The 22,322-nt window shown below is 42.4% G+C and overlaps 1 protein-coding gene across 1 annotated transcript in view; it reads left to right on the top strand.

Annotated features, from left to right (window-relative positions):
- The first annotated feature begins 4,634 nt into the window (after positions 1–4,634).
- Positions 4,635–22,322, top strand: part of TTC29 (tetratricopeptide repeat domain 29) — a 421,410-nt gene continuing 403,722 nt past the window's right edge. The window contains exons 1-2 of the mRNA XM_082264156.1: positions 4,635–4,659; positions 9,025–9,137. Of these exons, the coding sequence (XP_082120282.1) occupies positions 9,031–9,137 (107 nt within the window). The 5' untranslated portion in view covers positions 4,635–4,659; positions 9,025–9,030. The remainder of the gene's footprint in view (positions 4,660–9,024; positions 9,138–22,322) is intronic.

Raw genomic sequence — 22,322 nt, 5'->3', positions numbered from 1 at the left:
TATTGCTACAAGGTCTATGAACTCTCTGTGTTTTGCTACAATGTCTATGAGCTCTCTGTGTATTGCAACAAGGTCTATGAGCTCTTTGTGTATTGCTACAAGGTCTATGAGCTCTCTGAGTACTGCTACAAAGTCTATGAACTCTCTGCATATTGCTACAAAGTATTTGAGCTCTCTGTGTATTGCTACAAAGTCTATGAGCTCTCTGTGTATTGCTACAAAGTCTATGAGCTCTCTGTGTATTGCTACAAAGTCTATGAGCTCTCTGTGTATTGCTACAAAGTATATGCGCTCTCTGTGTATTGCTACAAGGTATATGAGCTCTCTGTGTATTGCTACAAAGTCTATGAGCTCTCTGTGTATTGCTACAAAGTCTATGAGCTTTCTGTGTATTGCTACAAAGTATATGAGCTCTCTGTGTATTGCAACAAGGTCTATGAGCTCTCTGTGTACTGCTACAAAGTCTTTGAGCTCTCTGTGTATTGCTACAAGGTCTATGAGCTCTCTGTGTATTGCTACAAGGTCTATGAGCTCTCTGTGTATTGCAACAAGGTCTATGAGCTCTCTGTGTATTGCAACAAGGTCTATGAGCTCTCTGTTTATTGCTACAAGGTCTATGAGCTCTCTGTGTATTACTACAAAGTCTTTGGGCTCTCTGTGTATTACTACAAGGTCTATGAACTCTCTGCATATTGCTACAAAGTCTATGAGCTATCTGTGTATTGCTACAAAGTCTATGAACTCTCTGCATATTGCTACAAAGTCTATGAGCTCTCTGTGTATTACTACAAGGTCTATGAGCTCTCTGTGTACTGCTACAAGGTCTATGAGCTCTCTGCATATTGCTACAAAGTCTTTGAGCTCTCTGTGTATTACTACAAGGTCTATGAGCTCTCTGTGTACTGCTACAAGGTCTATGAGCTCTCTGTGTATTACTACAAGGTCTATGAGCTCTCTGTGTATTGCTACAAAGTCTATGAGCTCTCTGTGTATTACTACAAAGTCTATGGGCTCTCTGTGTATTACTACAAGGTCTATGAACTCTCTGCATATTGCTACAAAGTCTATGAGCTATCTGTGTATTGCTACAAAGTCTATGAACTCTCTGCATATTGCTACAAAGTCTATGAGCTCTCTGTGTATTACTACAAGGTCTATGAGCTCTCTGTGTACTGCTACAAGGTCTATGAGCTCTCTGCATATTGCTACAAAGTCTTTGAGCTCTCTGTGTATTACTACAAGGTCTATGAGCTCTCTGTGTATTGCTACAAAGTCTATGAGCTCTCTGTGTATTACTACAAAGTCTATGGGCTCTCTGTGTATTACTACAAGGTCTATGAACTCTCTGCATATTGCTACAAAGTCTATGAGCTCTCTGTGTATTGCTACAAAGTCTTTGAGCTCTCTGTGTATTGCTACAAAGTCTATGAGCTCTCTGTGTATTGCTACAAAGTCTATGAGCTCTCTGTGTATTGCTACAAGGTCTATGAGCTCTCTGTGTATTACTACAAAGTATATGAGCTCTCTGTGTATTGCTACAAAGTCTATGAGCTCTCTGTGTATTGCTACAAGGTCTATGAACTCTCTGTGTATTTCTACAAAGTCTATGAGCTCTCTGTGTATTGCTACAAAGTCTATGAGCTCTCTGTGTATTGCTACAAAGTCTATGAACTCTCTGCATATTGCTACAAAGTCTATGAACTCTCTGCATATTGCTACAAAGTCTTTGAGCTCTCTGTGTACTGCTACAAAGTCTATGAACTCTCTGCATATTGCTACAAAGTCTATTAACTCTCTGAATATTGCTACAAAGTCTATGAGCTCTCTGCATATTGCTACAAGGTCTATGAGCTCTCTGCATATTGCTACAAAGTCTATGAACTCTCTGTGTATTGCTACAAAGTCTATGAGCTCTCTGTGTATTGCTACAAGGTCTATGAGCTCTCTGTGTATTGCTACAAACTCTATGAGCTCTCTGTGTATTGCTACAAAGTATATGAGCTCTCTGTGTATTGCTACAAAGTATATGAGCTCTCTGTGTATTGGTACAAGGTCTTTGAGCTCTCTCTGTATTGCTACAAGGTCTATGAGCTCTCTGTGTGTTTCTACAAAGTCTATGAGCTCTCTGTGTATTGCTACAAAGTCTATGAGCTTTCTGTGTATTGCTACAAAGTCTATGAGCTCTCTGTGTATTGCTACAAAGTCTATGAGCTCTCTGTGTATTTCTACAAAGTCTATGAGCACTCTGTGTATTTCTACAAAGTCTATGAGCTCTCTGTATATTGCTACAAGGTCTATGAGCTCTCTGTGTGTTTCTACAAAGTCTATGAGCTCTCTGTGTGTTTCTACAAAGTCTATGAGCTCTCTGTGTATTGCTACAAAGTCTTTGGGCTCTCTGTGTATTACTACAAGGTCTATGAACTCTCTGCATATTGCTACAAAGTCTATGAGCTATCTGTGTATTGCTACAAAGTCTTTGAGCTCTCTGTGTATTGCTACAAAGTCTATGAACTCTCTGCATATTGCTACAAAGTCTATGAGCTCTCTGTGTATTACTACAAGGTCTATGAGCTCTCTGTGTACTGCTACAAGGTCTATGAGCTCTCTGTGTATTGCTACAAAGTCTATGAGCTCTCTGTGTATTACTACAAAGTCTATGGGCTCTCTGTGTATTACTACAAGGTCTATGAACTCTCTGCATATTGCTACAAAGTCTATGAGCTCTCTGTGTATTGCTACAAAGTCTATGAGCTCTCTGTGTATTGCTACAAAGTCTATGAGCTCTCTGTGTATTGCTACAAAGTCTATGAGCTCTCTGTGTATTACTACAAAGTATATGAGCTCTCTGTGTATTGCTACAAAGTCTATGAGCTCTCTGTGTACTGCTACAAGGTCTATGAGCTCTCTGTGTATTACTACAAGGTCTATGAGCTCTCTGTGTATTGCTACAAAGTCTATGAGCTCTCTGTGTATTACTACAAAGTCTATGGGCTCTCTGTGCAATAACTACAAGGTCTATGAACTCTCTGCATATTGCTACAAAGTCTATGAGCTCTCTGTGTATTGCTACAAAGTCTATGAGCTCTCTGTGTATTGCTACAAAGTCTATGAGCTCTCTGTGTATTGCTACAAGGTCTATGAGCTCTCTGTGTATTACTACAAAGTATATGAGCTCTCTGTGTATTGCTACAAAGTCTATGAGCTCTCTGTGTATTGCTACAAAGTCTATGAGCTCTCTGTGTATTGCTACAAAGTCTATGAACTCTCTGCATATTGCTACAAAGTCTATGAACTCTCTGCATATTGCTACAAAGTCTATTAACTCTCTGAATATTGCTACAAAGTCTATGAGCTCTCTGCATATTGCTACAAGGTCTATGAGCTCTCTGCATATTGCTACAAAGTCTATGAGCTCTCTGTGTATTGCTACAAGGTCTATGAGCTCTCTGTGTATTGCTACAAACTCTATGAGCTCTCTGTGTATTGCTACAAGGTCTTTGAGCTCTCTCTGTATTGCTACAAGGTCTATGAGCTCTCTGTGTGTTTCTACAAAGTCTATGAGCTCTCTGTGTATTGCTACAAAGTCTATGAGCTCTCTGTGTATTTCTACAAAGTCTATGAGCTCTCTGTATATTGCTACAATGTCTATGAGCTCTCTGTATATTGCTACAAGGTCTATGAGCTCTCTGTGTATTTCTACAAAGTCTATGAGCTCTCTGTATATTGCTACAAGGTCTATGAGCTCTCTGTGTGTTTCTACAAAGTCTATGAGCTCTCTGTGTATTGCTACAAAGTCTATGAGCTCTCTGTGTATTTCTACAAAGTCTATGATCTCTCTGTGTATTGCTACAAAGTCTATGAACTCTCTGTGTATTGCTACAAGGTCTATGAACTATCTGTGTATTACTACAAGGTCTATGAAGTCTCTGCATATTGCTACAATGTCTATGAGCTCTCTGTATATTGCTACAAAGTCTATGAGCTCTCTGTATATTGCTACAAGGTCTGTTAGCAGCACTGAGGTAATATGAATGGCATACGTCTGTTCCCCCACAAGTCCATGAATTGCCTCTCCTATACCACAATGCTCTATTCATTCTGTGTGCCTTCTCTCCTATCACAAAATGCAACGCTGTCATTGGGAGCTCAGCGCTTCTGGCGCGTCGCCAATAACCAATCAGGGTTCACCTTTCCATCTGAGCGTTTTCCCACGGATCAGCCCGAAGCAGTAATTTACATGAAGCAAGCGATTGGTTTAAGCTTGGAGGGTGGGCGGGGAATACCTTCCAGGAAGTGTTGTGCGAGGTTGCCGTGGTTACTCGGTGTACACATTCTGAATGAAGCGGTGCAGCGGCGCAGTTACCCGAGGAACGTTCTACTTGTACAGTGGGGGGTGAATGTGTGGTCACTCGGTGTTTTCACAGCGATATAAGTGAGAGAAGCTGAGAGTGTCTCGGAGTTTGTTCATATCAGGCAGAAGTACAGGCAAGTGGAGTGATAATAAGTGGGGAATGTGTGCAGCACAATGATGGCTCGGGTCACTGCTTGATTCCAGGCTGAATTCTTTTTATCACTGATTTCTTTCCAATCACAGCTCTCAAGGATTGTTACACCATCCCTGCCACTCGCCCTCCCCCACTCCATGAAGACCACCTCCTGGTATTTGAGAGGCCACATTTACATCTAAGCAAACAAACGAAAAATGCCATTCATTGTTAATGGCACCCCAAACGCAGCAATCAGACGTGCATACTTGTACCAAAAGGCCGCAACAAACACATTAAAAAAGTGTGACGCCTATGTTTGTCGCACGTAAGGCAGCCCTACAATCGGGCGGTTTCCTTATCAGACCCTGAGACATGATTAGTCCAAGTGCCATATATATATAATTACTGCCCTTGATCTGAGGCTCGTGGTGATACCTCACATGTGTGGGACGATCGCTGTTTGCGTGCGTGGGGTCTGACACGTGCCTTCACCTTTGCGCAGAAGGACGGGGGCACTTTCATTTTTTTTCACTGTTGCTTTCATTTTTTTTTTTAATCACTTTTATTGCTGTCGCAAGGAATGTAAACATCCTTGTGACAACAATAGTCATGTGACAGGTACTCCTTATGGAGAGATCTAGGGTCTCCCAAGTCCCTCCTCTGCACTTAAAAGCATTCAAAACACCAAGATCAGTGTTTTTGAATGCTTTTGATTTTTAAAAACTGGCACCGATGGTTTCCGAGTAAACTGGAAGTGATGTCATATCATCGCTTCCAGTTTACTGTTACGAACAGCCGATCAAAGCCAATCCCGGCTTTGCTTGGCTTTCTGGCGGGCCGGGCAGACGCGCCGGCTGGTCATTTGGGTCTACTGTTATGGAAAATCACTTTGCGCCACTGGTATGTTGGTTGTTGACGGTAAGCTGCACGTTATATAACTATGGACCGTTATTACAAGTAAATAAATAGCGCAGTTATTTTATTTATTCATTTGGGTCTACTGGTGGGACAGGAAAGCCCAAGAAAGCCGCAGAAGGCGGCGGGAGGGAGACGACATCCCCTCCCACTGCTTGTAATAGCAATCAGGCGGCTAGTAAACCGCTCGAAATGCTATTACACGAGAGCCGACCACCAGCTATAAAAAAAAATCACGGTACAACCACCGAAGGAAGTAGTTAAAGAGCTGCTGCTACCCTTCTGCCTGGGGGTGGCGCTGCCCTCCTGAAAAATACTGCCCAAGGCAAATGCCTTGTTTGCCGTGTGCTAGATATGCCCCTGGTTTCACTCCATTGGAAACAGAGAGATCACCCCTATCAGGCAGCATTGTATGCGAGAATTAAATATGTGGAATTAATAGAACTGATGACGGCTAGGCTCAATGATACTCTTGATAGACTTAATACTGTGGGAACCATGGCATCTTCAGGATACTCCATTTTTCAGGCTCCTTGACAATAAAAGTATTTGAGAGGCCAGCGACGAGGTGGGCTGGGGGTTACTTTCTTTCTTGAATTCTATCTGCATCCCTTCTAGCCTGTTCTCGACTTCTCTTTCCTTAACTGATAGTGTTTCAGCAGTATACAGGCTTACTACCTTTTATCACATGTATTGGTATGATGTATGCTAATATAGGATTTCAGGTTGTTCTGGGATATATAACACTTTAAATGCCCATCGGCTTGAATGCACAAGCCAGCTTAAAATATCTGTTGGTTGATTTTTGGAGATTCTAATTTGTCGCCCGGCCTATAGCAAAATGACAGCTGGGGCGGGACTTTTATAAATCCGGGTGGACGTGTTATGATGTGCTCCCAGATCACACCTAGAGTTCTCAGGCCTCAAGAAATGAGAGCTGTACATCAGCACTGATCGATTTTCTGATAAATGCCATAGTTTGTGAATAGCTTTCCTACAGACTAAATAATACACACTGATTTGGGTCATTTTCACCACAAAAATGTAGCAGAATACCTTAGTTTATGAAGAAAGATTCTTTATTTGCAAAATGTTATAACGGAAACAAAGAAAAATGTGTTTTTTTCAAAATGTTTGGTCTTTTTCCTTTTTTTTTAGCAAATATAAAAAACCCAGTGGTAATTAAATACCACCAAAAGAAATCTCTATTTGTGTGAAAAAAAAATGATAAAAATGTAATTTAGGCACAATGTTACATGACCACGTAATTGTCATTCAAAGTGCGACAGCGTTAAAAGCTGGAAATTGGCCTGGGCAGGAAGGGGGTAGAAGTGCCCGGTATTGAAGTGGTTAAAACACGCTAATTATTACAATTTCTGTATTCATTTCAACCTGCATTTGATTTTTATCACTGTAGTAAGCAATGTATACTGTTTTTTTTTTTTTTTGTACAGCAAAAAGTTCAACAAAAATTGTTAATTATTAAAAAAAAAAAAAAGGTGTAAGGGCCCTTTCACAAAGGCGGACCGTTCAGATCCACCTGTCCGTTTTTTTGGCGGATCTGAACGGTCCCCCCATGCATCCCTATGGGGCATCGGGTGTCAGCGGAGAAATGTCCGCTGACATCCGATCCGTCAAATCTGGACGGATGGAAACCCTATTTTCCATCCGTCCAGCGGATCGGATGGGAACGCACAGTTCCCCATAGAGATGTATGGGGGAACTGACAGCTGTGTCTCCGCACACAGTGTGGAGAACAGCTGTCATTCTCCTGCTCAGCGGGGGATTGGCGGATCGACCCCACCGCCGAGATAAACGGAGTCCATCCGATGGACATACTGTGTGAAAGAGCCCTAATGCTCTCAAAGCTGTCCGTACACACATACATTTACTTTGTTTATACTGTGGGCTGGCAAAAAAAATAAAACATCTGAGTGATTCCTCCATCTGTACTGTTAGCATTAATAGAGGAATCTCCTGCTTATACTGACAGCTGACAAAATAATGGTGCCTGCACCTGACTGTACGGAGGTGCTGCTCAGCTGACAATTTTCTACATGGTTCGAAGGATGTCAGGCTGGAGGATGTCCACAGGGGCTAATCACAGGGTGAATTTCAGACAATTCACAAGGAACCAGCCGAAATTTGCTCAATTTATGGCCAGCTTTTGGCACACTGCTGTTCTGATTGGTTTGCCTCTTTCGCTCCCTGACTCTGACTTTTTACTTTTTCTTGTCTTTCTGGACTGTTCCTGTTTTCTTATGGATTTACCCTTTCTTTATTTAACTTGTTACATAACATGATATGAGCTCCTACAACTGGCATCTTGCTGTCATCCAGATCACCCCCAGACTAAGGCAATTAAAGCCATCTGCTAACAGAAATGACTGTCCTATCTTGGCTGGCATTGACTTACATGCTATAAGTAGGGATCTGCAGCAATTACATGTTTTATGTATTCAAAAATCAAAGAAATGTGAAGCTCTAAATATCCTGCTAGCACAAATAATCACATATAATGCAAACACTTGTTAAATATTAATGATATAGACATGTCAATAGTGGTAATTACCACTCATAGGTCAACATAGGTTTGTTGACCTATGCGGAGTCATCACCACTACTGCCACATGTATATCATTTATATTTAACAAGTGTTTGCATTATATGTAATTATTTGAGCTAGCAGGATAGGTAGCGCTTCACATTTCTTTGATTTTCAATTTTTTTATATGTGGGAATACTTGAGTATACTTGTTTTATTTACACATCACACCACCCATAGTAGCGCAGAAGTTTTACTACATTTTTTACTTACGTTTTATGGATTGCTGATTTACTTTGCCAGGAAAACTATTTGGGCCTCTTACTATATCACTTTCCTCATGCGAAGTGAAAAGAGTTCGAGCCGGTTCACATACAGGCGACCCGACTTGCCGGGGCGACCTGTATAGTCGCGGTGCACAGCGCGCACCGCGACCTCGGAGAGACCTGCACGGACTTCATATCATTGAAGTCAATGCAGGTCGCTCCAGGTCGCCCCAAAGAAGCTCAGGACCCTTTTTCTAAGTCGGAGCGACTTGTGTCGCTCCTATTAGAACGGGTCCTGTGCTAATCTATGGGAGGCGACCCACGGTGACTTGTCAGGCGACCAGGTCGCCTGACAAGTCGCCCCAGTGTGAACCGGCTCTTTCTATATTATAATAACACCATACAACCACAAGGCTGTGTAGCACATAATCTATAAATCCACACTGGACTGCTGGCTTAGTCATTCAATAACCTGGTCACCAAGAATAGGTGAGAGGATTCATCAAGAGTGTGGGATATAGACGTGAACTGCTACAAAGGACTGAAAGGATTGTTTTATCAATCTGGACAAGTCAATTAATCAGCAAGTGAAGGGCACACCTGGACAGATACTTTGTCACTAGTAGACAAAATGGGGTTGAAAAGGAATAAACTACTCATTTAGAAAAGTGAATGCCCACTGAGCTTGGTACATACGATTAAGCTGTGTTTACTTTAACCAGCCTGTCATTCATTTGAATTGCATCCAGGTTGAATTATAGATTGCATTGCGCCTTACTATTATTAACAAAGGTTTGTGTTTTTGTTTCAGAAGGAAATGAACAATTTACCAGCTATGCAACGACATGACCTCCAAGGGTTACCTAGTCTTGTGCAAGTAAAGGGCGTGGCCTCATCACCTAAAAAAAAAGACATGTGGCACCAGTAAGTTATTATAGTTATCTTCATCGGAGGCATTTGCTTTTTTTGGATGTTGTCTCTTAGTTCATCAATCTACTACACTTCAAGGCACAGCGTAATTCATTATGTGTATATCTTAAATGCGGCTAGTGTAAGTAACTGAATTTGACTTAGGCTGGCCTTACACGGTTCGAATCCCGGACGGTTCAGCAGGAACAAGCTGAGATTGGAACCATTAGTGGACAGGGTGAATGTATCAAGTTGATCAATGGTACAACCAGCCTGCCGGATTCACTTGCGATTATCGTAAGCGGCTGCTATAGCCGCTAACGATAATCACTGTCTTCTCCGGGTGGGGACAGTTTCCCCCGCCTGCTTCCGCTGCCCCCTCCCCCCGGCAATTGTTCGGCAGGAAGGATTCCTCTGTCAGCACTGTACCACTGTGCAGTGTTGATGGGGGACTCATGCAACTTTCTTTCCTGCAAGCCTGCAAGAAATTTGCATTGTCTGATGGAACAACTGCGGAAAGTATCTTGTACATAGTAGTGCGAAAAGTCAGTTGCTCTCAGCTGGTTAGGTGTTGCATCTGTTCATCGAGAAAACAAAGTAATGGGTTTGGTCCAGAATCTTTGGGATATTGCAATACCTAAAACCGAATACAAGGGGGTTTCTTTTGCCAAATCAGATCCATTAACATATCCATAAATGTTTTAAAGTATTTGAAAGATATTCAAAATGGAGTGTTGTGGATAAAATAGGGAGTAAAATAGGGAGTTAAAGAGTGAGCTTGCAGTACACTAGGAGAGAGAAATGTATCCAGAGATCTATAAATATAGTTAATAAAATCTCCTAGAAATCTGGGATAGGTTGGAGGTCAGCTAGAAACTAAGGCTTCATGTACACGGGACGTTGTTAAAAGTCCCTTTTTTTTCTAGGACGTTTAAAACGTCCGTTGTGTCGCGTTTGCACCCGCGTTTAGCGGGCGTTTGCGGGCATTTGCCTTTAACCACTTAAGCCCCGGAAGATTTTACCCCCTTCCTGACCAGGGGGTATTTTGCGATTCGGCACTGCGTGACTTTAACGGACAATTGCGCGGTCGTGCGACGCTGTATCTAAACGAATTTGGCGTCCTTTTTTTCCCACAAACAGAGCTTTCTTTTTGTGGTATTTGATCACCTGTGCGATTTTTTGATCATGCGCTATAAACATAAATAAAATATAAACATATAAAAAAAAGAGCTTAAATTTTGCAAAAATAGCAATATTTTTCACATTTTTTTTATATGAAATTCCCCCCAAAAAAAATGTAAAAATCAAAATTTTTTAACATTTTCGGCCAATTTGTTTTATGATACCTATGTTTGGTAAAAAAAACCTGCAAAAAGCGTATTTTGATTGGTTTGCGCAAAAGTTATCGCGTTTACTAACAAAGGGAAAGATTTTTGTCATTTTTGTTGTTTTTTTTTTAACGCGTAATGGCGGCGATCTGCGATTTTTTTGCGGTACTGCGACATTGCGGCGGACAGATCGGACCCTTGACTGACATTTTTTACACTTTTGGGGGTACCAGTGACATTTCTACAGTAATCAGTGCTATACATATGCACTGTTACTGTAAAAATACACTGGCAGTGAAGGGGTTAACTTTTTTTTGGAAGGGAGGGGCTATGTGTGTCCCTAGGGGCGTGCTTTCTACTGTCATTGGCTGTGGCTTCAGCTGTATGAATAGTGATCAACGGTTCTACATAGTAGAACTGTATGATCCTCATTCATACACAGGGGAGAATGACAGGCAGCTTGTTTAAACAAGCCGCCTGACTTTCTCCCTCTCCCCCGCCGTTCGCAGAGTGACCGGCGGACATCGGGTCCGCCGGTCACACGCGCGGGGGGGGTCCGTGACCACGCGGGAGCGGGAACGCGCCTCCGGGGGCGCGCGCTCGCTCCCTAGACCCTCACAAGCAAGCGACGTAGACCTATGTCAGTTTGACTGTGAGGGGCTGACCGCTGACGTAGATAGTCGTGCGGCGGTCGGCAAGTGGTTAAAACCGTTCCTAGAGGTAAAAAAAATCATTCCCCTTTAAAATGGAAAAACGCGAGCGCTAAACGCGGGTCATCGCGTTCGGTCATGTTTTTGCGTTTGAAACGCCGGGAAACACACGTTCGAACGCAAATAATTGCTTTCCAAAAAACGTCCCTGAACTTAACTGCCTGCAAATGACTGTAAACGACCCTGTGTACATGGACAGATAAGATAACATAGAGGTGGATTCAGGGGCTTCTGAAAAAAACACCCAACTGCTCCTAAACGGCCGTTTACAAGTTGCAGGGTACATGGACCCTTAGTCAGCATTCAGAGAGCCCCTTGAGAGTATGGAAGAGGAAGGTAGATAGTGGAAATAACACAGGCAACGTGCAGCAGACTACACTGTAGAAATACATATCCCCCCTTTTCAGTCAATCACAACCCGCCGACAGGAGATCACTTTGCCCATATGAATCAGAATAGACACACCATGAAAGTAGGAAAAGCAGCATTAATGTTAAGCATGCTGCACAAATCTGCATTCTAAAAAAGTGGTCGGTTTCTAGGGTGGCATGTGTCTAATGCTTAAGTGAGTCATTCATATCCCTGACATCCCATGACATGATCATATCTCTTAAACCTGCCATCAGAGAACTTTGATGATAACCCGGATCAAGGGCATATCAGGCGTGTAGGTAGGCTGGTAGAGTATCCATGTAGGATCACTGGTCAGTGTAGTGAGAAAGCTGTCAAGGAGTTCAACTAATCTGTGAAAAGAGAAACAAAATAGAGAAAAACAACAGAACAACACAGCAGAAGGCATGGCTCTACTTGAGATAACAGAGCTTGGGCCAAATGAAGCAACAACATCCTATTTAACCAGATAAAGCAAAAGGACCAAACACAAACCCAAAGGCAAAAAAAAAAGATAAAGACACATTTATTTTTTCAGTAGTGCTGGTCCAGCTATTCAGTAGCAAAGACAGGGTATCAAAGAAATGGGCTTCATTATCCACTAATACCTGAATGCAGGATAGGTCATCAAGTACTGTTCTCACAGGGATTAAAGGAGCTTCCTAACTTCCTGGAATTTTGCCTATTGTTTTTAGACTTCTGTTGCTTCATCACTTTCCAATGTAATGAACAGAAGACACAACTTTATTCAATAACTGTAACATAAAAACTGGTATCATCTCCCTGGCTGTGCTGTCTGGTGGGTTTGTGCAACTGCAGTCGTCACAGAAGGAAGCCTCTTCTAAAGATGATGCACAAGAAAGCTTGCAAATAGTTTGCTGAAGACAATCAGACTAAGGATTACTGGAACCATGTCCTGTGGTCTGAGGAGACCAAGTTAAACTTATTTGGTTCAGATGGTGTCAAGCGTGTGTGGTGGCAACCAAGTGAGGAGTACAAAGACAAGTGTGTCTTGCCTACAGTCAAGCATGGAGGTGGGAGTGTCATAATCTGGGGTTGCATGAGTGTTGCCGGCACTGGGGTTCATTGAGGGAACCATGAATTCCCACATATACTGTGACATACTGAAGCAGAGCATGATCCCTTCCCTTTAGAGACTGGGCCGCAGGGCAATATTCCAACATGATAAGGACACCTCCAAGACAACCGCTGCCTTGCTAAAGAAGCTGAGAGTAAAGGTGATTGACTGGCCAAGCATGTCTCCAGATCTAAACCCTTTTGAGAATCTGTGGGGCATCCTCAAATGGAAGGTGGAGGAGCACAAGGTCTCTAACATCCACCAGCCCTGTGATGTAGTCATGGAGGAGTGGAAGAAGACTCCAGTGGCAACCTGTGAAGGTCTGGTGAATTACATGCCCAAGAGGTTTAAGGCAGTGCTGGAAAATAATGATGGCCACATAAAATATGGGGGAGCTCAGCCAATCCCCAGGCAGTGGGCCTGGCATAGCAGCTGAGCCAGCCCTTCAATATGAGTCATGCTGGCAGAGAGGCATGTGAAAGATGGGGTGTTGAGGAGACTGTCAGTGGCTCTTGAGGAGAACCCCTACTGGGGGGGCTTTGGGCTGGGGCTCTGGCTGGCTTGGGAGGATTCGGGCAACATCACGGTCCCTTAAGGAATCTTGCCTAGGAAGCAGTAAAAGCAAAGAGGACAGTGTGAGTATAGCAGCACAATAAGAAACTTACAAGGGGAAAGACTATAACATATAGAAAGCCTTTCTGGAAGACAGAATTGGGACTAAGTCTTTCCTGACTTTTGCCTGGGAAATCTTCATTAGCAGCCAAATGGGCTAGTGAAGAAACAGCCAGATGGGCTGGTAGTTCATGCAGTTAGTGGAACTGGGATCAGTATCCTACAGTGGAGTTGGAGTCACTCCTGTATGCAACCCACAACATTTTTTCTGCTACTTTCTAAAGGAATGGAAAGTTCCTAGTCCTTAAGGGGCTTTTGCTTTTCAACCGTATCAGAGACTGTCAGCTGCCGGGAGTGAGATCAATTGGAGTTGTACATAGAGAAGAAGAGGAGATCAATCAAAGTTGTACATAGTGTGAGGGATTAGCTCGGTGGCGGGCATGGATGACCCCTTGGGGGGTGCGTTTTCACAAGAAGATAGCCGAGAAATGCTTGCAAACAACAGTTTGGTTGATTAATGCATTTTTCTTCACCAGACTGCAAGCGTCAAAACCAGCAAAATAAAATAAAAGACAAAATAAATCCTTGCCTCTGTGGGCGGCTACCTTCTCACACTGGAACCTACCTAAGAGTCTGTCCCCAACCTACTGTTGGGCAGACTTTCTTATCCTACAGCAGATACTCAACAGTCCATGTTTTATCTCTCCACACAGCACATGTTCATTAAACAGGTCCCTTTACTCTTCACACTCTTCACATTGAACACAGTTCATTTAACAGGTCCCTTTACTCTTCACAATGAGAATGTCCCCTTGCTTGTCTCTGCACATGGCAAACATTCCTTTATTTCTTCCACATAGAAATAGTTTGTTTTCTCACCTTGAAACGTCTTCACAACTGGTTAATTTCCCCTTCACACAGGAAATGTCCATTGGTTTCTTTTCACCTAGAAACGATCCAAGACCTCACTTCAAGTAGTCTTCACACTTGTTACCCTCCTCAGCTTCACATCGCTTTAGGAGGTCTTCCCCATGCTCACACAGCTTTCAGGGGGCACATGTCTGTCTGTCCTCCTCTCCCAGCCCACACGGCGACAGGAGGCAGCAGTCCTTCCTCCAGGCTTCCTCAGCGTCGGGAGGCACACATCTGTCTGTCCTCCTCTCCCAGCCCACACGGCGACAGGAGGCAGCAGTCCTTCTCCCAGGCTTCCTCAGCGTTGGGAGGCACACATCTGTCTGTCCTCCTCTCCCAGCCCACACGGCGACAGGAGGCAGCAGTCCTTCTCCCAGGCTTCCTCAGCGTCGGGAGGCACACATCTGTCTGTCCTCCTCTCCCAGCCCACACAGCGACAGGAGGCAGCAATCAATAGGACTTTCTTTGGACAAATTATAGAGGCCTTCATTTCCTCATTCTGAACAGCTGAAGTCTGTTCAACTTCCTGCTGGCTAGCTCTGTAGCCAACACCCTATAGCAGTGATGGCGAACCTTGGCACCCCAGATGTTTTGGAACTACATTTCCCATGATGCTCATGTATTCTGCAGTGCAGTTGGGCATCATGGGAAATGTAGTTCCAAAACATCTGGAGTGCCAAGGTTCGCCATCTCTGCCCTATAGTAATTGGTAAACTTTCTAAATCAGGTGGAAATGTATCTCCTGCCTGTGACTACATTCCTAGATTTACCTGACTTCCTGTCACAATAGGGAGGAAGTTGTCCCTGGTTTTTGTTGCTTTTACGTTGGGCATCCCATAATTCCTATCACCCGTCCAAGGTATTACCCCTAATTAAACATAAAAACCAAGTTCAAAGACTGTTCCTTGTGTCTGGAGAAAGCGTGGAGCATACTTGTTGCCTGGGCGTACAGGAGTGGGGAACCCAATATCCAGTGGCTTCTTTGGGGGTGAGCACTACATGTCTATTTAGTTGGTTACCTGGAGTTTAGCTTTACCTTTCTGTATTGTCTTCAAAACCAAAAAACATGTTTAGGCTGGAATATTACTTTAATTTCAACAGTTTTTTATTTTTTTTTTTATTCACTTCACTTAGTACTAAAACAAAACGAGAGCAGTTTACAGTAGACAAAAGGAATGGTAGTCAGGAAAGATTTCAGTTGTATGTAAAAGGTCCGCAAATACATTTCGCAAATATGGTCATCTTTAATAAAATGTACATTTATATCAGGCTGCAAAATCCTGCCCCCAGGTTTTATTGGTGGCTCTAAGCTTCCCTCAGGACTTCTGTAGGTTCTGTTATAACATATGTTTTTTAATAAGGTCTGGTTGGAAAACATGTGTTTATTAATATTAGATAAACCATAGCTGGAAAACATATACTTGCACATGAACACTGACAACACTAATAGAGCATGATGTCCAACATACATATTAAATGACAAGTTATCAGATCAATATTTCTTATGCACCAGATTAAAGGACAATCATTTTGTTGATGTCTTGTTTGCCCGTACCCCCTCTCCCATTTACAGGATATCAGGTCCAAAGAATGCTATTGGAGAAATCTACAAATGTTTGGGAGGTGATAGTGCTGTTTTTTGTTCCCAGAGATCACATAGAGGTGTATGCAATATACACACATGCTTACAGTATACAACTAACCAATGAAGGATTTGCCTTTTTTATTTTTGGCAGGAAGGACACTAATGTAATTGGAACAGTGTAAAGCACTGTGTATAAACAGGAGACTTAAATAAGATTTTACAATGAATCTGATTATTTACTGAATCCCAGTTCATACTGCTGATGTCTTTCTTGCCTTGTAGAAAGGCTGCATCCAACATGCTCCCTGGCACCTGTCCTGTTTGTGAACAGTTATAAGTCTGAGCAAACTGTCACTGCCATCTCTTTTATTTATTGTCATGTTGGTTGTAATTCTCACTTAGTAAGGGAAATTCACTTTTTCTAACAAAATAGTAAATGTGCCATTACTTATACAAAAATGCACATTTAAGCTGGCCATGAATTCAGTTTAAAATATAAATGCAGCATGTATATAAATAAGAAAAAAAAAAGCATTGTAAATACCCATTTTTTTCTTTTTTTTTTAAATGATCATATGACCTCTGTTCTCAGCTGCATAAGGGGCTTGGAGAACTGGAGACTGCTGGGGGGGGGGGGGTTCAGTGAGAGGCAGAGAAGGAGCAATACATTGATCTTCCCAGTGAAGCACTGTGCGGGGGGGGGGTTCAGCGAGAGGCAGAGAAAGAGCAATACACTGATCTTCCCAGTGAAGCACTGTGCGGGGGGGGGGGGGGTTCAGCCCAAGCCTGGGCTGTTGGAGGACAGGCAGACTGTGCTCCCGGCACAGCCAGAAAACTGACCACACTGGGATGTATGTGCTCCGCTCCATAGGGTGATAAGTTTGAATTAGGAAAGTAGGGGGACTAGCAGGATCACCTGGTATTTCAAACAAACCGGAGCAATGCAAAGAGAACGGGATATTTATTAACACAAGTACGTGGTACAACAGGCACATGTCAGGAATATGTGTTGGTGTAACAAAAACTTTATTACTTGCAGGTTAACACCATGAGGCTGATTTATAACAGAATAGACATTGCAATTTGTTTTGCATTAGATTCCTGTATTTTATGTCTCATAAAGTGCAAGCCATCATTTTAAATCTGTAGTAATCCATGAATTTTTCTCTGCTTAATCCCACGGAGAGAACTAGAGAACTCCATGACTGATGGAGAGATCACATGACCATGCTTTCCTTTTGGCTTTTTTTTTTACTCTCGTTAATTCCTATTGCTAGCTGTCAAAACGCAATGCAAATTGGAAAAGCACACTGCTGTGCATTATGCTATTGTGCGGTAGTTAAAATGGCCTAAAATAGTGGTATGGCCTTACCACTGCTTTAAAAATGTAAAAATTAAACATTGGCATTGTTATTTAATTCCCATTAATATTACATACAAAATGTATATGCAGGTCTCTCATTGTATTTATCATGTAACCTGACAAATTATGTTAAAGCTTAGAAATTTAACTGCTGCTTTAATATTTTTCCTTTGTCACATTACCGTTCAACTAGACAGTGCTTGTAAAGGTAATTAAGGCGTATATAACTGATTCCTCTCCATGCTTGCTTTGCACATATGGGCTGTTTGAGATTTTAACCAAAAGAGAGTCTGAAGGCAAACAGATTCTGCTGTGCTCTTTTTCGAAACTCCAAGATGCTCTGTGAATTAATAAAAGCTAAATAATATTAACACAAAGTTTTTAAAGTTCCCCTTAAAAAGTGTTTTTGCTTTTTAAATTACCCCGTTCCAAACTTTAGATTCACAAATTGCATACAGAAACTGTCAGTCTGCTAAAGCTGCTAATTCTAAAAGTACTGTATATGTATCACAGGGCTGGTTTAAATTTCTGTGGGCTAATCAACCACAGTCGACCCTGCAACTAATGATTTCTCTTGTTTTTTTGTTTAATTTCTGTTTATTGAAAAAAATTTTCAAGAAGACAAAGAAAAACAGAACATAGACCATACAATCAGACATTAAATACGGCAAAAAGCCATGGAACAATATCAATGAGTACACGAACATCTCAGTGCGCGTCAAGCACGCCCAGTCATGAAAAGTCTGAGAAAACATACTGATAGCACAACATCTTGCATCATAAAACCAATGTCAGAGAGAGCCTATAGGAAAGTGAAAGGATAGCAAAAAGCAGAAAAGAAAGAGAAAGAAGAGGAGAGAGCAGCAGGGAGAAAAAGGGGGTAAGAGGGGGGAGAGGAGGGTGGGAAAGTAGGCCACGGGTGACTTATGTACCAAATGATAAAAACTTTAATCAGATAGGATTACATTAGAAGGTGATAAACCAAGGGGGTGTCCTCAGTGAGTAGGGCCACATAGGAAGAAGTGTTTTTAAAAGAAGACCAAGGTTGCCAGGTAGAGTGAAAACGGTCTAGTTTGTCACGGGCTATGAAAGTAAGTTCCTCTAATTGGTATGTCATATCAATTTTTCGTAGCCAGTGACGTATCGTGGGAATGGTCGGTGAGCCTCAGAGGGCGGGGATCAGGGCTTTGGCCGCATTAAGCATATGAGGGATCATTGATCTTTTGTACTTAGAGAGCGGCATGTTAGTTCCATGCAGCAGGACAACCCAAGGATCTGATGGGATAGTAACTTCCGTGATCACATGTATAAACCGAAGGACTTCCATCCAGAACGGTTGTATTATTGAACAGTGCCACCAGATGTGTGCGTGCGATGCAGTATCTCCGCATCCCCTCCAACATAACGGGGAGATGGCCGGAGAAATAATGTGCATTTTTTGCTGGGTATAGTACCAACGGGACAATAACTTGTAGTTGGATTCTGCCACCTTGGTGGAGAGAGAGGAGATTTCTCTTGTTTATGTAGCAGCGATAACATTGGAGAAATACATTTTTTAAACGTACTTAGAGAAAAATAAATTTGCTGCAAATGGAACCTGGTATCACCAGCCTATGTAGTGTTTCCAGGGCAATTCCAAATACAATATATAGTGTATCTTACATTATGCTAATATGTATAATATGTATGTGCACACAACAGGGCTAATAGGCAGAAAGAATCAATACTATACAATTTCTGAACACAATCTTAAAGGATATGTATTATATAATAACACTGCTACTCTGGGGGGGGGGTTAGTACAGTTTAGGTTACAGTATCCAGACCCTAGTAACCTTAAAGAGGAACTTTACCCATAACAAGTTGATAAAACGATTGTTCTTTAGCATGAAACATGCATTCCGCATTAATAATTATACCAAAATAGCATGCGTGATAAATTGCCTCCAGCATTGTTCCTGTTTCTTCTTCTCGGAGGCTGCCATTTTGCTGAAGCCCAGATCCCCTGAACAGCAGTAAATCTTTAGTCTATCAGCAGATTGGGCTCTAGAAATTTAGCACAATGACTAAAAATATTTGGAAAAAAAATAGAGAACAACTGAGAATGTGCAGAGCAGTGTGAGATAGTGTATTACTGGATTTTAAACAGTATAGGCCATTTTTATGTTTTACATAGCGATACCTGCAAAAGGCCAGCCTGAAATGATCTAGCAGATCATTATTTCCTGACTAAAGTTCCACTTTAAAGCATCTGCACGTGATTTGGAGATTTCTGTAAATTGTTCTATGAAGCATGAGAGCAGTCAGGTCTGTTCACGCATCTTTATAGTTGCTGATCTTTACCGGTTGTCCTTTTTTCGAACATAACATGTAATTATTGTGACCAGGAATTACAGTACATGATTGGCAAGAACAAAGCGGAAGTTCTGTAGTATTCTGGTCACACTTTGCCCGCTCCCACTATCCTATTCATTTCTAATAGCTGCTATTTGTTACAAACAGGCAAATTACCAAAAGAAACGGAAGGAGATTCACTGCTGTCCGATAGTAAAAGAATTTTGTTCTGGTCAGAAGTTGTTGCAGGTCAGATGTTCTTATACTGCGCTATGTTAATGACCTGTGGCACATCCTTTCTTTGGGGCATTCCAAGTGCTGGACATGCTAAAGATAAAACAGCCTCAGTCATGAAGTAGACATGGCAGAAGTCTTGTTACTGAGCTTCGAGAGTAATGCCAGTGAGCTATGGCAGTGTGAGGAAGAGATGGCTGGAGAAGTGGTAAGCTGTCTTCTTTCTAGTCATCTCTTTCTTGCAGTGGTCACTGAAATATTTATGTAGCTGCCAGGGAGGGAGAGGAATTGTAGTGTGTGGGTAGCATAGCTCGCAGACATAATACTCAGAGCTCAGTGACAAGGCTTCTCAGGACAGGAGAGTTAGTTCGAGATAGAAGAGGTAAGCTTTTTATTGGGGGTTCTAGGCACTGGTAATACCCCCCCCCCCCAAGGCATGCCCATGGGTATTTTGTTTGATATAAGGTGATAAGAAGCAGTTGTGCACAGTGCGAAGAAAAAAGTAAAGGGAGAAAGGGAAATTTCTAATTTAGCTGCTCCCTACCCAATTACTATCCCTTGAAAAGGGAAAATAAATAGAAAAAAGGTGATTTATAGGTGTGGCGCTGCTAAAATAATGGTTTCCTATAGCAACTAGCTGTTGGTGTTTACACATATATTCAGGAAAAATATGCTCACCAAATGTGTGTGTTCCTCAGCAAGCTACTAATGAAGTGTATTGTAGCTCATTGCTGAGATGCAGAAGTAATGTTAAGTGCATCACATGTGGTTATACCACCGATATAAAAATATATATATAAAGATATATAGAAAGTGTCAAAGTGCTAGAAAACAGTGCAAACTGTGAAAAAAACTAATTCATACTTTATACCAATCAATATCATTAAAGTGATTAGTGTTAATGTAAAGTGCTAAACTCCAAAAGTTCGTGTCCAAATGTAAACAATATCTGTTGTAAGGATCCTCTACAAATAAAGTGACAAGTGCTCTTCAAAGTGCTTCAAAGGTATCTGTGACATTGATAGTGCTCTACAAGCCGTGCTCCCCTGCTGGTCCCACACTCACCAGAGGTCAGTCCCCTCTAGAAGGTTTCAGGCCTGTCAGAAAGGTAGCTCTGACCGCATCAGCCGTTTCAGGGTCCACATCCAAATTACACCCTAAATCCCCTTCTTAATGCTCCATACTCCTCAGCTTCGGCCTCGCTCCCCAACCAAGCCAGACATGCCTTGGGGAGGCACGTCTGGCTTGGTGACATTTGGCTGTGGACCCTGAGATGGCTGATCCAGTCGGAGCTACCTTTCTGACAGGCCTGAAACCTTCTAGAGGGGACTGACCTCTGGTGAGTGTGGGACCAGCAGGGGAGCATGGCTTGTGGAGCACTATCAATGTCACAGATACCTTTGAAGCACTTTGAAGAGCACCTGTCTTTTTATTTGTAGAGGATCCTTTCAACAGATATTGTTTACATTTGGACACAAACTTTTGGAGTTTAGCATTTGACTTTAACACTAATCACATTAATGATATTGGTTGCTACTGTATATAGTGTGAATTTTTTTTCACAGTTTGCACTGTTTTCTAGCACTTTGACACGTTATATATCACACACATCACACACATTTGATGACCATATTTTCCCTGAATATATGTGTAAACCCCAACAGCTAGTTGCTATAGGAAACCATTATTTTAGCAGCGCCACACCCACAAGTCACCTTTTTTCATTTTGTTTGATATGACAGGGCTGCCCCTGCTGAATCTTCTTCTAAGGTCCCCAGCAGTTCACATTTTTATTTCCTGATAAATTCTTCATATGAAATGCTTTCTCTACATATGGAATTAAACCATCTCTGACAACCTTTAGATGTGAATTGTTCCTAGACTAGTTTAAAGTGTATGTAAACCCTAACAACAAATCTGTTTGCTACCTTTTAGTCACCTAAAAATACCATTGAAAGCATTGTGTTATATCCGTTCAATAAGCACAAAAAAATACCTGTCAATCATGTTAGAATTCAGAGCTGTTCTGTATCTGGAGCTCAAATAACCTATTTAGCCTCTAATTGTTATCTTGGAATCAGGGCCGAAACTAGGAGGGGGGGGGGGGCAGAGGGAACATGTGACCTGGGCACCCTATTGAGAGGGGCGCCGGAGGCATGGTTTGGCTTTGGAGGAGTAGAGCCGCACAGACCATGAGCTCTGCCGTGCTGGGTTGCTGGGTTACAGACCTGTTTCTCAAATGTCATGGCCAAATAAAGTGTAGGTGGATGGGGACACCTGGGGAGAACTGCTGGATTTCTTCTTCTCCCTGCATATAGCCACAACACCAGTGGACCTTCCTGCAGCCACCACCATGATGGCCACAGACATGTGCTCTACCACATCCAGGAGCACAAACTGAATCACCTTTCCCACAGCAAGCTGACACCTCTCCTCCCTCATCAGCGGCAGCCGACTCAAACCTCTCTATTTCTTTCAGCAGGGCAGTTCCTGCTCAGTCCAGTAAGCAACCTGTCACTGCCCTGCAGTTAACACTTTCAGCTCCAGAACTCCACATTTTACAGTTCGTACCAACCAGGGAAGACCTAGCCTCGTTTGCAGCCTACATACTATCCACTCTTAAAGCAGATCTTACTCATATCAGACAGGAGCCA

Source organism: Pelophylax lessonae (assembly GCF_965119305.1).
Source record: "Pelophylax lessonae genome assembly, chromosome: 1".
In the NCBI taxonomy this organism is placed as follows: domain Eukaryota; kingdom Metazoa; phylum Chordata; class Amphibia; order Anura; family Ranidae; genus Pelophylax; species Pelophylax lessonae.
The sequence above is the reverse complement of the archived record's forward strand: the minus strand, read 5'-3'. Positions and strand labels throughout refer to the sequence as shown.